The sequence below is a fragment of the Oncorhynchus masou genome, chromosome 7 (genome assembly GCF_036934945.1).
Source record: "Oncorhynchus masou masou isolate Uvic2021 chromosome 7, UVic_Omas_1.1, whole genome shotgun sequence".
Classification (NCBI taxonomy): domain Eukaryota; kingdom Metazoa; phylum Chordata; class Actinopteri; order Salmoniformes; family Salmonidae; genus Oncorhynchus; species Oncorhynchus masou.
Genome location: NC_088218.1, coordinates 10403867 through 10420096, shown reverse-complemented (window position 1 = coordinate 10420096; position 16230 = coordinate 10403867). Strand labels below are relative to the sequence as shown.

The window sequence follows — 16230 nt, the reverse complement described above, 5'->3', positions numbered from 1 at the left end:
CCTACCGACCAATCTAACAATAGCGTTATACCGAAACGCACCCGGTGCAGATGGCTCGGGCTCAGCTGACTGCATGAGCACCGATAGTCCCGAGCCTGTCCATGCACGGCGCGTGCAACCGGAGGCGAGGCAGGCCCGTAGTATAGACTACATACGTTGCCTGAAGTGATTCAAGAAGAACATCATCGCTCTGCGCTGACTGTAGGAGGGACTTTCCCTTATTCCCTGGCAGGCACTATAAAATCAATGCGCTCGATCTATGCCGTCATTCATCCACCAGTCTTCACACAGCAAGGACGATGGCAACATCATGGTTTGCTTTGTTCTTCCCAAATTAGAGAAGAGGGGGCTATCTTAATGGGGTCAAGCTGCCTATATTTGATGCTGATCGCATAGCCTGGAGGAGCTACCCTTTGGTTATTGCATCACCAGCCCGCCTCCTCTTATTTATAAAATCAGTAACCGCCTATTTAGAAAAAAACACCGTTCTCAGTGACATCACTCAATTAACCGTGACACCCGCAGCATCAATGTGTCGCCCGCTGTGGTTGTGTAACCTACTGTTATCGCCTCGCAACAACAGACCAAACCTCGCTCTCATCTCCACACACAAACACACGCACACACACACACAAACACCATTGGAGGCTGCTGAGGGGAGGACGGCTTACAATAATGGCTGGCATGGAGCTAATGGAATGGCATCAAACACCTGGAAACCATGGAAACCACGTGTTTGATGTATTTGATAACATACCACTCAGTGGCAACCGGTCCTTCAGGGCAGGTGGGAAAGAGCCCCACCTGTTTAGCTAAAAGACGCTTTAAATAACTTTATAGAGCCGCATACCAACATGGTCTATTTTTTGCTTTCTTGAGTAAAGCAGCTCAAAATGCAGGTGTTTCAGTCGAGCTCAGTGCTTTCTGTTGTGGTGGGGCAGCCAACGAAAACATGGAGTGTAGGGGTTGGTAATGTTCTGTAGTTGCGCCGTGATTGGCTCAGTGTTCTACTGTTCACTCATGGGGACAACGTCACTGCAAAATCTATGGGGAGAGCTCGAAAATTCAAGCCCCGTGGGTGCTGCCATAGATTTACATTAGAAGTGCCCATCCAAGAAGGTTCAAGGTTACCGGCCACAGATAAAATGACATCAAATCACGTTATATCTATCGTAGATTTGATTTGACTGATCATGTCAACATACTTTCAAAATCTTAGCTAGCAAGCTGGACAAGCAGTCATCATCATGAATCAAGTCGACAATCGCCTGGCAAATCCTTTTCCATCCTTGTCATATGAAGAGAAATGATAGATAAAATGTATCGGTGCTCATCAGCCAATTCAACAATGAGTGGTTGGGAACGAATCAGTGGCTAACTGTAAGTGTTGCAAAGCAATCACTAGCCTGCTATTCAGTGGAGTGAGAGTGTGGTCCAAGTTTGGGTTTAAGGGTCTCTTTTCCAAGCTTAAATGGATAAACATTCTCATGCCTTGGGCCAGAAAAGGTTGAATATATTGGTCATGCTGTCAATCCAGCATGACTTAAGCCATGTTCAAAACAACTGGAAATTTGGAACTGGGAAATCTCAGACTTCAGTGAGTTCAAGACAACTGGGAACTTGGAAAAAACGAGCTCCGACAGGGAAAATACGTTTTGAACGGTCATCCAACTCGGAATTCCAAGTCGGGAACTCCGGCCTCTTTCTAGATCAGACCGAGATGCAGACAGTTCGAAGTAACAAAACTTTATTACAAAAACGGGGCAGGCAAACGACAAGTCAAGGACAGACAGAGGTCAGTAATCCAGAGCAGAGTCCAAAAGGTACAGAACGGCAGGCAGGCTCAGGGCAGACAGAGGTCAGTAATCCAGAGCAGAGTCACAAGGTACAGAACGGCAGGCAGGCTCAGGGCAGGCAGAGGTCAGTAATCCAGAGCAGAGTCCAAAAGGTACAGAACGGCAGGCAGGCTCAGGGCAGGCAGAGGTCAGTAATCCAGAGCAGAGTCCAAAAGGTACAGAACGGCAGGCAGGCTCAGGGCAGACAGAGGTCAGTAAATCCAGAGCAGAGTCACAAGGTACAGAAAGGCAGGCAGGCTCAGGGCAGGCAGAGGTCAGTAATCCAGAGCAGAGTCACAAGGTACAGAACGGCAGGCAGGCTCAGGGCAGGCAGAGGTCAGTAATCCAGAGCAGAGTCCAAAAGGTACAGAACGGCAGGCAGGCTCAGGGCAGGCAGAGGTCAGTAATCCAGAGCAGAGTCACAAGGTACAGAACGGCAGGCAGGCTCAGGGCAGACAGAGGTCAGTAATCCAGAGCAGAGTCACAAGGTACAGAACGGCAGGCAGGCTCAGGGCAGGCAGAGGTCAGTAATCCAGAGCAGAGTCACAAGGTACAGAACGCAGGCAGGCTCAGGGCAGGCAGAGGTCAGTAATCCAGAGCAGAGTCACAAGGTACAGAACGGCAGGCAGGCTCAGGGCAGGCATAGGTCAGTAATCCAGAGCAGAGTCACAAGGTACAGAACGGCAGGCAGGCTCAGGGCAGACAGAGGTCAGTAATCCAGAGCAGAGTCACAAGGTACAGAACGGCAGGCAGGCTCAGGGCAGACAGAGGTCAGTAATCCAGAGCAGAGTCACAAGGTACAGAACGGCAGGCAGGCTCAGGGCAGACAGAGGTCAGTAATTCAGAGCAGAGTCACAAGGTACAGAACGGCAGGCAGGCTCAGGGCAGACAGAGGTCAGTAATTCAGAGCAGAGTTACAAGGTACAGAACGGGCAGGCAGGCTTAGGGCAGACAGAGGTCAGTAATCCAGAGCAGAGTCACAAGGTACAGAACGGGGCAGGCAGGCTCAGGGCAGACAGAGGTCAGTAATTCAGAGCAGAGTTACAAGGTACAGAACGGCAGGCAGGCTCAGGGCAGACAGAGGTCAGTAATTCAGAGCAGAGTTACAAGGTACAGAACGGCAGGCAGGCTCAGGGCCGGTAGAATGGTCAAAACCGGGAAAACTAGAAAACAGGGACAAGAGAGAAAAACAGGGGTAGGGGAAAACCGCTGGTAGGCTTGATGGGACAAGGCGAACTGGCAACAGACAAACAGAAAACACAGGTATAAATACACAGGGGATAATGGGGAAGATGGGCGACACCTGGAGGGGGGTGGAGACAAGCACAAGACAGGTGAAACAGATCAGGGTGTGACAGCTTCGACATGAAGATCACTGACGTCGTCATGATTCAACCTTTTTTGTTGACAAAATTTGCCCTCAAGAGGGACCGCCGCACCACCTTCCTGTTCAAGTGGGCAAAGCACAAAAGGTGAGTCCCAAAATGTCCTGTATGCTGCTGCATAAATGATGTAATATGCCAGGGAGATATGTGTCCTGTAGCTATGAAAGTAATACTAAGTGTGTTCTGACTTGGTGTTGCACATGTAGACTATAGCCTGTTTTAGAGAAATGTAATTATTGAATATTGCAAGAGCTTTCATTTGCTGCTTATATGCCCCATTTATTTATCTTTTGGTTCTGACTTGGTGTACAAGGAGAATACTGTAAGAACGGCCTATGTTCTGAATTCTGCCGCTGTACATTTCAAAAGTGTTGAACAAATAGTTATATTGACTACGTCCGTCCTAGCTCGTTCATTAATGTCTTAATCGAAATTAGGGATTGCCTCTTATCCGTTTGTCGTTCCCTTATGCCATAGTTTTTTCATTTCTGTTGTCAGTGGAAACCACATTTGATTAAGCAAGTCAGCAAACAGCTATGTTTGATAAAAGGCAGTAAATGGGGCTGAATGAACTATTTCGCTGCCAGACAAGGCTCCACTGATAGCCAGGTGCAGCGGTGGTAAGGATTCACTCCATGGTGCTGAAAACAAAGCTCCGTGTCGGGACAGCTTTATGGAGGCCCTAACAGTTTGTGGGCTCTGTTTGTCACCGTTATTGTGCAATTAATATATTGTTTAGTGTTGTGTAGTGGCTTTGCTGGTATGCATCTAAAATTGGTTTGGGGATTTTGCCCCACCATGATTTACATGCTAAAATCGCCACTGACTCAACTCCAGCCATTACCACAAGCCCTTCCTCCCCATCTAAGGTGCCACCAACCCCCTGTGACTCACACAAATAAAAGCAAGCAGGCGCACACACACGTGCCCCATCTATCTCTCCCTTCCCTTCTACATTTAGCTTTTTTAATTAAATCTATCACTGCTTTATAATATGGATGTACATGATGATTCATGTCTGTCAAATATAAAAGATAAAAGGTTAAAGGGAATGTTGGCATGTCGGATATCACTTTTAGTTGAACTAATTTATCTTAGGAAAGTTATATAGCCCTACTATTCGATTATAGGTAGAATGACTCAAGGTAAACTATCGTCTCGTATAGATCAACTACTATTCTACTGCGAAAATGTCCCAGAAATGTCTGTCGAGAGCTGCAAATGATAAAACACGAGGAAATGTCGCCCCCGTGCGAACATTAGTTATTTTTCATTTCACACACACCCAGGACTCACACACTGTGACGTCACAATTGCCGTCTGTTACGCGGGAATCACAAACTGATACAAAATAACCGGCGCATCACCTGCTACTGTTCTTCCCGCTTTCACAGCGTTTACGTCGTCTGATCAAGCGCAGAGAACTGCACCGTCTTTTACAGGTTAATTATTTAATTGATTTACATGGTTTTCATAAATGAATCCACAGTTATTAGTGGGCTATAGGGCTGCCAAGGCCCAGTGCAGTCCAAATTCAGTTTTCCTGTATTTTATATAATAATGTACAACAGCTGATGAAACTAACACTGTAAAAGTGAGCTTTTTTGTATCGGTGTTATTTCCTGATAGTTGCTTATTAAATATACAATCTACATAGGACCTTCTAATCAGGTGGTTTGCATAGGCGGGAGTTTCGGTTTTCCATGTTGACATCATCATGCGGGAGTTCCAAACCTCACTATTCAGCGTTACCCTCCCCACTCAGACATTCCGAGCTAAATTCTTGCTTTTAAAATGTTTTTTTTTTGGTAAAAAGCTACACTACCAGTCAAAACTTTTAGAACACCTCCTCATTCAAGGGTTTTTCTTTATTCTTAACATTTTCTACGTTGTAGAATAATAGTGAAGACATCAAAACTATGAAATAACACATATGGAATCATGTAGTAACCAAAAAAGTATTTAACAAATCAAAATATATATTTTATATTTGAGATTCTTCAAATAGCCTCCCTTTTCCCTGATTACAGCTTTGCACACTCTTGGCATTCTCTCAACCAGCTTCATGAGGTTGTCACCTGGAATGCATTTCAATTAACAGGTGTGCCTTCTTAAAGTTAATTTGTGGAATTTCTTTCCTTCTTAATGCATTTGAGCCAACCAGTTGTGTTGTGACATGGTAGGGGGTGGTATACAGAAGATAGCCCTATTTGGTAAAATACCAAGTCCATATTATGGCAAGAACAGTTCAAATAAGCAAAGAGAAACGATAGTCCATCATTGTTTAAGACATGTAGGTCAGACAATACAGAACATTTCAAGAACTTTTAAAGTTTCTTCAAGTGCAATCGCAAAACCATCAAGCGCTATGATGAAATTGGCTTTCACGAGGACCGCCACAGGAATGGAAGACCCAGAGTTACCTCTGCTGCAGAGTTTGTTAGAGTTACCAGTCTCAGAAATTGCTGTCCTAATAAATGCTTCACAGTGTTCAAGTAACAGACACATCTCAACATCAACTGTTCACAGGAGACTGCTGCAAAGAAACCACTAGTAAAGGACACCAATAATAAGAGACTTGCTTGGGCCAAGAAACACGAGCAATGCACATTAGACCGGTGGAAATTTGTCCTTTGGTCTGGTGTCCAAATTGGAGATTTTTGGTTCCAACCGCCGTGTCTTTGTGAGACACTGTGTGGGTGAGCGGATGATCTCTGCATGTGTATTTCCCACCGTAAAGCATGGAGGAGGAGGTGTTATAGTGTGAGGGTGCTTTGGTGGTGACACACTTAACCAGCATGGCTACCACAGCATTCTGCAGCGATACGCCATCCCATCTGGTTTGGGCTTAGTGGGACTATCATTTGTTTATCAACAGGACAATGACACAACACACCTCCAGGCTGTGTAAGGGCTATTTTACCAAGAAGGAGAGAGATGGAGTGCTGCATCAGATGACCTGGCCTCCACAATCCCCCGACCAAATTGAGATGGTTTGGGATGAGTTGGACCGCTGAGTGAAGGAAAAGCAGCCAACAAGTGCTCAGCATATGTGTGAACTCCTTCAAGACTGTTGGAAAAGCATTACAGGTGAAACTGGCTGAGAGAATGCCAATAATGTGCAAAGCTGTCAAGGCAAAGGGTGGCTATTTGAAGATTCTCAAATATAAAATACATTTTGATTTGTTTTACAGTTTTTTGCTTACTATACGATTCCATATGTGTTATTTCATCGTTTTTATGTTTTCACTATTATTCTACATGTAGAAAATATTTAAAATAAATAAAAACCCTATGGCTGATTTTAATATAAATCTATTAAAGTACAGTACTTCATTGTTAACAATAATTTATTTGATATTGACTTAAAAAATGACTGCATTGGGCCTATAACATTTTTATTTTAGAGTCAGGCAGATATTGCAAGAATGAGGTTAAAATACCATTTTCTTTTCACCATACAGGTGTTTTTGCTGCCACTGGTTCCCATTCTGGGTTTAGAATGTCTCACACAGGTAAAACAGTGGTCATCCCTCCAGAGCTCCCCGGCATTCTGAAGCAGTTCACCAAGGACGCCATCCGGACACAACCTGAAGACCTGCTGGAATGGGCCACACTGTGAGTAGCTTGAAGTTATGCCTAGCCACTGATGCAAGGTCAGTTTGGTATTGTAGCTTCTGAGAGGAGAAGGATGAAAGTTGGCCCTTGACCTCGTCTGCTTCCCAAATGGAACCCTATTCATTACATAGTGCACTACTTTTGACCAGGGCCCATAGGGGACAAAGTCCACTGATCTAAGGTCAGTTGTAGCTGAACTGTGTGGAATATATGCCTGCATACATTCACTACAGGCCTCCAAGACCAGGATTCCTGCTCTGCTGTATTAAACCCAGTATTGTGCTGGTATGCATGTCTGCTACAGGTACTTCAGTGCTCTGGTCCAGGGGAAGACGTTACCTGTGAACAGGACACCAGACAAAGTGGTAACCCCCAACACCATGGACCTCACACCTGAGGTACTCACCACAATGCACGAAAAGGTATGGGGCCACACACACAAACACACCACAGCTAGACACACACATACATGACTCACGCATGTGCACACACACACACACACACATAAATGTGAACTCTTTCTCTCTGTGTCCCCGTCTCCCGTCTCCCTAACCCCTTCTCCCCCCCCCCCTTCCCCTTCCCAGCTACATAAGAATGGCACAGTCAGTAAGAAGGAGGTGAGCAAGATGTGGCTATCGTTAGGATTGGCTGACGACCTTCTCAGACACATCATGACAGTGGGCTGCTTCGGAGACCAACTCGACTGGATAAAATTCTTCGCCCTGTGCTGCAGCTATCTGGGAGGGGTACATATGATGTTGTGCACGCATGCAAGCACACACTCATGCATGCATGTTGCACACACACACACACACACTTAATAACATACAGACATTATCAAATGACCTTTGGGCCCGTTATCTTGGTGACCTCTGACTTCTCTCTGGCAGACGATTAAGAACGCCATGACCCACGCGCTGTACATCCTGAACTCAGACAGCTCGTGTAAGCCCCCAGACGCCTGCGTCCCCTTCGAGACCTTCCGCTTCCTTTACTTCTACCTGGCAGCGGTGGACAAAGAGGTGTCCCAGGCCCAGATAGACCGAACCATTACCTACTTGGAGGCTCAGGCGTGAGTTGAAAAGTTACACAACTACACAAAAAACAACACAGCTACACAGCTATACAACTACACAACAACACAGCAACAAAAAAACTACACAGCTGCAAAACAACTACACAACAACCTAACAGAGACACAACAACTACACAGAGACACAACTACACAACAACACAGCAGCTACACAGTGAAAACAAAAGTTCTCAAGTACCAGGAGACACAGGTGTGAGAAACAAAATTGACTTTGCACAAAATGTGTGTATCTCTGACTGTCTGTCTGTCTGTCTCTCAGGAAGGCGCGTGATGGGATGGTGAAGGTGTCGGACTTCGTCAACAGTCGTAAAGTGCGTTTGGGATAAACTCACCCTCTTTCCCCTTTAGAACTTTGTTCTAATAAAGATGGTTCCAAGAAAACGCTGTTATTGCATCAATATCAGAGGACAGTGTTTGTGTATATCCATCCATCAATATCAGAGGACAGTGTTTGTGTATATCCTCCATCAATATCAGAGGACAGTGTTTGTGTATATCCTCCATCAATATCAGAGGACAGTGTTTGTGTATATCCTCCATCAATATCAGAGGACAGTGTTTGTGTATATCCTCCATCAATATCAGAGGACAGTGTTTGTGTATATCCTCCATCAATATAGTACATTAAGTGTTTGTGTACAAAAGTCAATCATGAAGTCATCACTGATTGAGGCTGCCACAACAGGCCAGAAACACATAGTAAAAGTCAAACATAGAGATTAATAGAGGACTCTAGCTCCCAAAAGCCCGGTTTAGCATAGGCAACACTATAATGGGACACATACAATGTTGTGTTCTCTAACTATCTCTAGTCCAAGCCAAATCCTGAGAGATTGGTCACTGTCGTATTCGTCAGATTAATACATTGTGTAAGATTTGTATTATTGCAGAGATGGGAGGATTCAAGGAAACAGACAGAGTTGCACGTCATTTAAAAAAAATGAAAACATATAGACAGAGTTAAGATAACTGGTTTACTGTTGATAAAATAGGCAACAGGTGTTCTCAAACGTTTTCATGTCTGACCAGGTAGGTGGATGTAATTTAAAAAAAAATCTGGTCTGGACTGTTGTGCTACAGATATATTTGGCCTAATGTATGGGATATATACAGAATAATCATTTCTCTTTATTTTAGTGGATAATCACCCGTTGAAGTGTCTTGGGGTAAGGAATGTCCTCAGTTGAGCACCTGAGTGCATTTTGTTCAAGCTGGGCTGAAGCGTGTTTTGGTACACTTTCTTTCAATGTGTGATACATTGTTTGATAATGATGTTGCAAATTGTTTAGCTACACTGTGCTCTGCTGAACATCCCTCTAGGTCAAGTATACATAAGGTGTGCCCTACTGAACACTGGTGAGAAAAGAAGATGATAGACGTGTTCAAACCAATAGACAAGATGTTCGTTGGTTGCGTCAGGAAAAGTTATGCTATTCGGTTGGATTTACGTTTTTAGGGCGGGTTTAGTTTTCGGATACGGAAGAGGAAGGAGCTATGTTTTGAAAGCATTGTCAGAAGTTTAGAAAGTTAGGAAAAGGAACTTGTTGAAATAACTTTACATGACATTATTTACATAGGGCAATGATACTATTAAAATACATCCTAATTATATTTTAACAACGTGCGTGTCACTAATTGAAGGAAGGCAGTTTGGGAGAGGAAACTAACTTCGCTACGTTGATATCTAGCGTGTGCTTGCTTTGACAACTAGTTAGACGTTTTTGAGTTGTGTTACTTGACTTTTACCAAGATGGACATACAACACCGGCAGCGTCCGGTCAAACCGGACCAGAGTTTTTGGGACAACCGAAGACTGTGGACCGCAAGGATTTTCTCCATGCTCTGCTGTGCAATGGTGATGTCGGTCGTTGCAGTATTCTGCGCCTTTGTTTACCTCATCTTGAAAGGTACATCGTCTGTCAAGAGTTACAGAATTTTAGTCGCGCATGCGCGGATGAAGACCCTCTTGGACAGGAGCTGAATGATATTGCTTTCTGTTAATTGTTATGTATCTTGTCACTTCTGTATACTGTTTGTTGTGTGTTTGTTTCAGAGATGCAGAATGAGAGAGTGATTGGAGAGGATGGCTCAGAGGTTAGACTCCTAGGCAAGTACAGGTCTGTTCACAAAAGTTCATACACACAAAGCCTCCAGAATAGAAAATTAACAAAACATGTTCCTCTCTCTCTCCCTCCCCTCCACCCCACCCCTCTCTCCCCTTACCCCCCCCCCCCCCCTTCTCTCTCTCCCTCTGTCTCTCTCTCCTCCCCCTCTCTGTAGGGTTCTGGAGTGTTCTGGTCATGTCGGTGCTAGCAGGGTTCTGCTGCTGTAGCTTCACATGGACCATCACCTACTTTGACTCTTTTGAGCCCGGCACGTTCCTCCCAACGCCCCTGTCCCCTGGCCACCTCAGGTAACACACACACACACGGCTCATAATAATGGCTGGAAAAGAGTCAATGGAATGATATCAGGCATATCAAACATGTGGTTACCATGTAGTTGATACCATTCCACTGACTCTATTCCAGCCATTATTATGAGCCGTCCTCCCCTCAGAAGCCTCCACTGACTAACCTACATTCCCTAACTCTTCCACTGGCCTTAGCCTAATTCTCTTGTCCTTTTCCTAACTCCTCTTGTTCCATCGCTGCCTGCTGTCTCCCAAGCCCAGATAGCAGGACACACACGTGTGTAAAGAGAATGATGCCATATAGAGAGAACATTATAGTCCCAAGCTATCTGTATTTTAGTCAACATGTAGTTATTGAAACAGCCTTGTTCTGTTCAATGTTCTCTACATATACAGTAGTCTAAATACCTCAGTTCAAAATTGCTGATATCTTTTAAACAAATGAGGGTCCAGAACTTTAAAGCCAATTATCTCAGAATCATCTTTTTCCAGATAGAACCCTACAGTCTCAAGCTGTCGATATGTGTTGCCACCCTTGATGTCTAATTGTGTGTGTGTGTCTCAGGCAGGTGACAGGTCACTCCTTCCACATGAGCTACAGTGTGGCGGTCCTAAATGGCATTGTAGCGGCGATCACCATCATCTGGAGCCTTACCTGACCTTACCCACAACCCCCTGTTCTACCTGACCTTACCCACAACCCCCTGTTCTACCTGACCTTACCCACAACCCCCTGTTCTACCTGACCTTACCCACAACCCCCTGTTCTACCTGACCTTACCCACAACCCCCTGTTCTACCTGACCTTACCCACAACCCCCTGTTCTACCTGACCTTACCCACAACCCCCTGTTCTACCTGACCTTACCCACAACCCCCTGTTCTACCTGACCTTACCCACAACCCCCTGTTCTACCTGACCTTACCCACAACCCCCTGTTCTACCTGACCTTACCCACAACCCCCTGTTCTACCCTGACCTTACCCCACAACCCCCTGTTCTACCTGACCTTACTCACAACCCCGTTCTACCTGACCTTACTCACAACCCCCTGTTCTACCTGACCTTACCCACAACCCCCTGCTCTACCTGATCTTACCCACAACCCACAACCCCCTGTTCTACCTGATCTTACTCACAACCCCCTGTTCTACCTGACCTTACTCACAACCCCGTTCTACCTGACCTTACCCACAACCCCTGTTCTTACCTACCTACCCACAACCCCTGTTCTACCTGACCTTACTCACAACCCCCCTTACCCACAACCTGACCTTACCCTGACAACCCCCTGTTCTACCTGACCTTACCCACAACCCCCTGTTCTACCTGACCTTACCCACAACCCCGTTCTACCTGACCTTCTCTACCTGACCAACCCCTGTTCTACCTGACCTTACCCACAACCCCCTGTTCTACCTGACCTTACTCACAACCCCTGTTCTACCTGACCCCTGTTCCCACAACCCCTGACCTTACCCAGAACCCCTTGTTCTACCTGACCTTACCCACAACCCTCTGACCTTACCCAGAACCCCTTGTTCTACCTGACTTTACCCACAATCTTTCCCATGTGTATGTGTACATATCAAGAGAAGCAGTAGAACATGATGTGATACTATGAGACAATGTGTCCAGTACTAAAGTCAGCATCTCACTCACTAGCTCCTTGTCATTTGGTTCTCCATGCTGTCCTCTTCTTGGCCAAGTCCCAGGCTGATGAAGTGTTGAGTCCCAGGTTTCTACAAAGTCAGGATGCCTTTTTTAATGTACTGTATATTGTGATATATCTAGCCTAAAGAAGTTTTTGTGCCAAATTAGTGCTATAAAGAGAACATTTAAAATATTAAATGAGGCTCACACATTCTAAATCTATAGTTTATTGTTAGTCTAATATATAACCTGTAGAGGTATGTTCCATGCAGTGTATCTGTGCATTTGACAGTTATTCTCACTGAACCACTGAATTATGCTTTCACTGTCTCTCCTTCCCACACTGATGTCTGTACTACTGAAAAGTAAAGAAGCTCTCACCTGCTTTCTGTATCTTTTCTCCTATCTGAAATGATGTCTCACACACACACACACACACACACAGGCCCTCAGCACGATGTCCATTCCTTCCTTGATCTCACCTTTATCCTCCTCACAACATGCCAGCAACTCCTGGACACACACATAGGGAACAACTCCTGGACACACACATAGGGAACAACTCCTGGACACACACATAGGGAACAACTCCTGGACACACACATAGGGAACAACTCCTGGACACACACATAGGGAACAACTCCTGGACAACACACATAGGGAACAACTCCTGGACACACACATAGGGAACAACTCCTGGACACACACATAGGGAACAACTCCTGGACACACACATAGGGAACAACTCCTGGATACATAGGGAACAACTTCTGGATAAGGTAGGAAATGAACGAAGGTGCTGTGATTCAATTCCGTTAACTTTATTCATCCCAGAGGGGCTGTTGTTGCTGGCAGGATTAACATAAACTAATAATAAACACAACCAACAGTACAATACAGTACAATACAATACAGGCAGACAGTAATACAGTGTGTCATGACGTTGGCCTGGGGGTAGTTTTATGACAGTCATAAATACCTCTTCCCCACGTTTTCCTCTCTCTCTACCCTACTGATGTTACATTTGCAAAACCCTTGGTTAACATAGAGATTCTGGGAACATCAGAAGGTGGGGAAATTAACTATATTCTGGTAATCCGACCAATTGAACATATGCAGTGGTACTTAATGTATATGATGTCAGTTCGGTTGTCATCTGAGACATTCTCATCAATGATAAGATGACATAAACTCTACAGTGGAAAGTCTACACATCAGAGTTATCGGATTCACATGGAATTGTTGTTCAATTTAAATGTTTGAATATGAAATTATTTGTGATGGGATGAAATGTGATTTTATCTTCTAAAATGTGAGATTTGGGTTTTCATAAGGTTAGGGCCCTGCTCAATCAGTGGCCTGCCCCTGTGAAGGGACATGGGCTATAAAACTTTTCAAACACGCCCTCCTCTCCCTTCCTATATAAAGCCTTGACGACAATATAACCTCCTGTTCCGAAAAGATGTGAGGACGACGGTCCGATGTCAGAATGGTTCAGATAATAACTACAGAACGAAGCCAACATCAGTGTGAGCTTTGGTTGTGAATGGTATGAACTTTGAACTCTTATGCACTACTCTTAATCACTACAGAAGTGAATCCTCAACCTAGCCGTTGAGTTAGCAACAGCCGCTGCAAACGAGGGTTAGGAAGGAACAGACAGAGTATCCCATCTACCAAACAATGACGTTACTACAACGTATTCAATTTACCAGCAGAGACATTCTTCAAAGGACAAAGGACTCGGTTGGGCAACACGGCCTTCCATGTACCACCAACCTACCGAAGCGCAGCTCAGAGTAAATATTTATTGCATTTTCCTTTTAGGGCGGTAATTTAGAATACATAAGATACTGTATTTACAATAGCACAGCTTCGCCCTTTGTTCCTCAGTCTTCCCGCTCTTTCACTCAAACCCAGCCCTTTTTTTGTGTAACAAGCTGTCATATCTGTTCCGCCCTCTAGGGACGTATTCCTTTATGACGTCATTTGTATCAAGTTATGATTTAATTATGTGTATGTGCAATTCTGTGTGATTAGTTAGGTATTTAGTAAATAAACAATTAAACCCAATTTTGTATTGCTGATTCAACTTGTGAGCCAGGGTTCGTGCAGATAACCAAGAATCTACAGCTTTCAGATGAGACTGAATTAAGATGGCGATTAATATTGACTGCTATTGATGTAAAATATTAGTAGGTCTTTAAGAGTTTATTCAGAAGATAACAGCTCTATAAATATTATTTTGTGGTGCCCCGACTCTCTAGTTAATTACATTTACATGATTAGCTCAATCAGGTGATATTAATTACGGATAAATTATTTTATAGAATAGCATGTCATATCACTGAGTCCGGCATAGCCAAAGACACAACAAGTGTAATGGATATAGTACCGTCCAGAAATAGTCCATAGTGCAAATGCAACAGTCCATATATCCCAGAATATAGTTTTAATCTACATTGGTAGTGTAGGCAGTTTGAGCTCAGTCAGTCCATGACCAAAGATGCTCCACTCTCTTTCCCACTCTTTTGGGTCCAGAGCTCTTCTAGCACACCTCTGAATCTCCGTCAGTTCCCATCCAGACACCCCATGCTCTCCTCCACAGCTTCTCTGTCTCCCACGCAGTCCTACACAAATGATCTCTTTGTCTCCTACTATCTCCTCCACAGCTTCTCTCTCCATCTCCCACTCTCTCCTCCACAACTTATCTCTCTGTCTCCTACTCTCTCCTCCACAGCTTATCTATGCCTCCTTCTCTCTCCTCCTCTCCTCCACAGCTTCTCTGTCTCCTACTCTCTCCTCCACCATCATGCCTCCTTCTCTCTCCTCCACAGCTTCTCTGTCTCCTCTCTCTCCTCCACAGCTTCTCTGTCTCCTTCTCTCTCCTCCACAGCTTATCTGTCTCCTACTCTCTCCTCCACAGCAGTCTCCTACTCTCTCCTCCTAGCTTCTCTGTCTCCTCTCTCTCCTCCACAGCTTTCTGTCTCCTTCTCTCTCCTCCACAGCTTCTCTGTCTCCTACTCTCTCCTCCACAGCTTATCTCTCCTTCTCTCTCCTCCACAGCTTATCTTCTCCTACTCTCTCCTCTCTCCTCCACAGCTTATCTCTCCTCTCTCCTCCACAGCTTATTCTCCTTCTCTCTCCACAGCTTCTCTGTCTCCTTCTCTCTCCTCCACTTAGCTCCTATCTGTCTCTTCTCTCTCCTCCACAGCTTATCTCCTCTCTCCTCCACAGCTTATCTCTCCTTCTCTCTCTCACAGCTTCTCTGTCTCCTCTCTCTCCTCTCCTATCTCTCTCCTCCACAGCTTTCTCTCTGTCTCCTTCTCTCTCCTCCACAGCTTATCTGTCTCCTCTCTCTCCTCCACAGCTTCTCTCTCCTTCTCTCTCCTCCACAGTCTCCTACTCTCTCCTCCACAGCTTATCTCTCCTTCTCTCTCCTTCACAGCTTCTCTCTCTCCTTCTCTCTCCTCCACAGCTTCTCTGTCTCCTACTCTCTCCTCCACAGCTTCTCTCTCCTTCTCTCTCCTCCACAGCTTACTCTCTCCTCTTCTCTCTCCTCCACAGCTTCTATCTCTCTCTCCTCCACAGCTTATCTGTCTCCTACTCTCTCCTCCACAGCTTATCTCTCTCCTTCTCTCTCCTCCACAGCTTCTCTGTCTCCTTCTCTCTCCTCCACAGCTTATCTCTGTCTCCTACTCTCTCCACTCTGTTGGGTCCAGCACTACTGTAGTACACCTCCACCATGGCATCTTTGGAGGTCAGCAAGGTGACCACGCTCTCGGTCCTTGTGATGAGGTCATAGCCCTGGCAGAACACACTGAACAGCACAGCGAGCCCCAGCACACAAATCACAATCTGCACCACGTGAACAGACTCCTCTCGCCAGCCCCATCTATTACCACCCCTGGGGAGAGGACATAACAGCAGGCCCCTACGATACCGTTCCCCACACATCTGGCACTACAGAAGAACATTTGACCTGTCCTGCCATTAGCTCTCCACACCCTGAAATACATCTTAGGGAAGTTCAAGACAGGAGTCTGAATGAAATTGATGTCTGACAGGTTTAGAACAGAACATCTCTGCTGACGTCACTCTGTGTTGGCTACAACGCTTCAACTCCACAAAGTAGAAACAAGACAGAAAACTGTTATAATGTGTGAGGAACAAAGGACAAACAGTGGTGTTGGAGATGACCTCATGAGGGTAATAACACAAGGACAGAGTGC

General features: G+C 45.2%; 2 protein-coding genes across 2 annotated transcripts; both read left to right on the top strand.

Annotated features, from left to right (window-relative positions):
* Positions 1-4560: 4560 nt before the first annotated feature.
* Positions 4561-8273, top strand: LOC135543234 (ropporin-1-like). Its single transcript, XM_064970355.1, has 6 exons — positions 4561-4662; positions 6685-6838; positions 7143-7260; positions 7423-7584; positions 7729-7910; positions 8191-8273. Exons 2-6 carry the CDS (start codon positions 6723-6725, stop codon positions 8255-8257), a joined length of 645 nt encoding a protein of 214 aa, XP_064826427.1. The 5' UTR covers positions 4561-4662; positions 6685-6722; the 3' UTR covers positions 8258-8273.
* Positions 8274-9404: 1131 nt separating this feature from the next.
* On the top strand, positions 9405-11312 carry LOC135543235 (ADP-ribosylation factor-like protein 6-interacting protein 6). The gene is made up of 4 exons (XM_064970357.1): positions 9405-9838; positions 9985-10038; positions 10212-10344; positions 10910-11312. The coding sequence occupies exons 1-4, from the start codon at positions 9682-9684 to the stop codon at positions 11001-11003; spliced, it is 438 nt and encodes a 145-aa protein (XP_064826429.1). The 5' UTR covers positions 9405-9681; the 3' UTR covers positions 11004-11312.
* The last annotated feature ends 4918 nt before the right edge of the window (positions 11313-16230 follow it).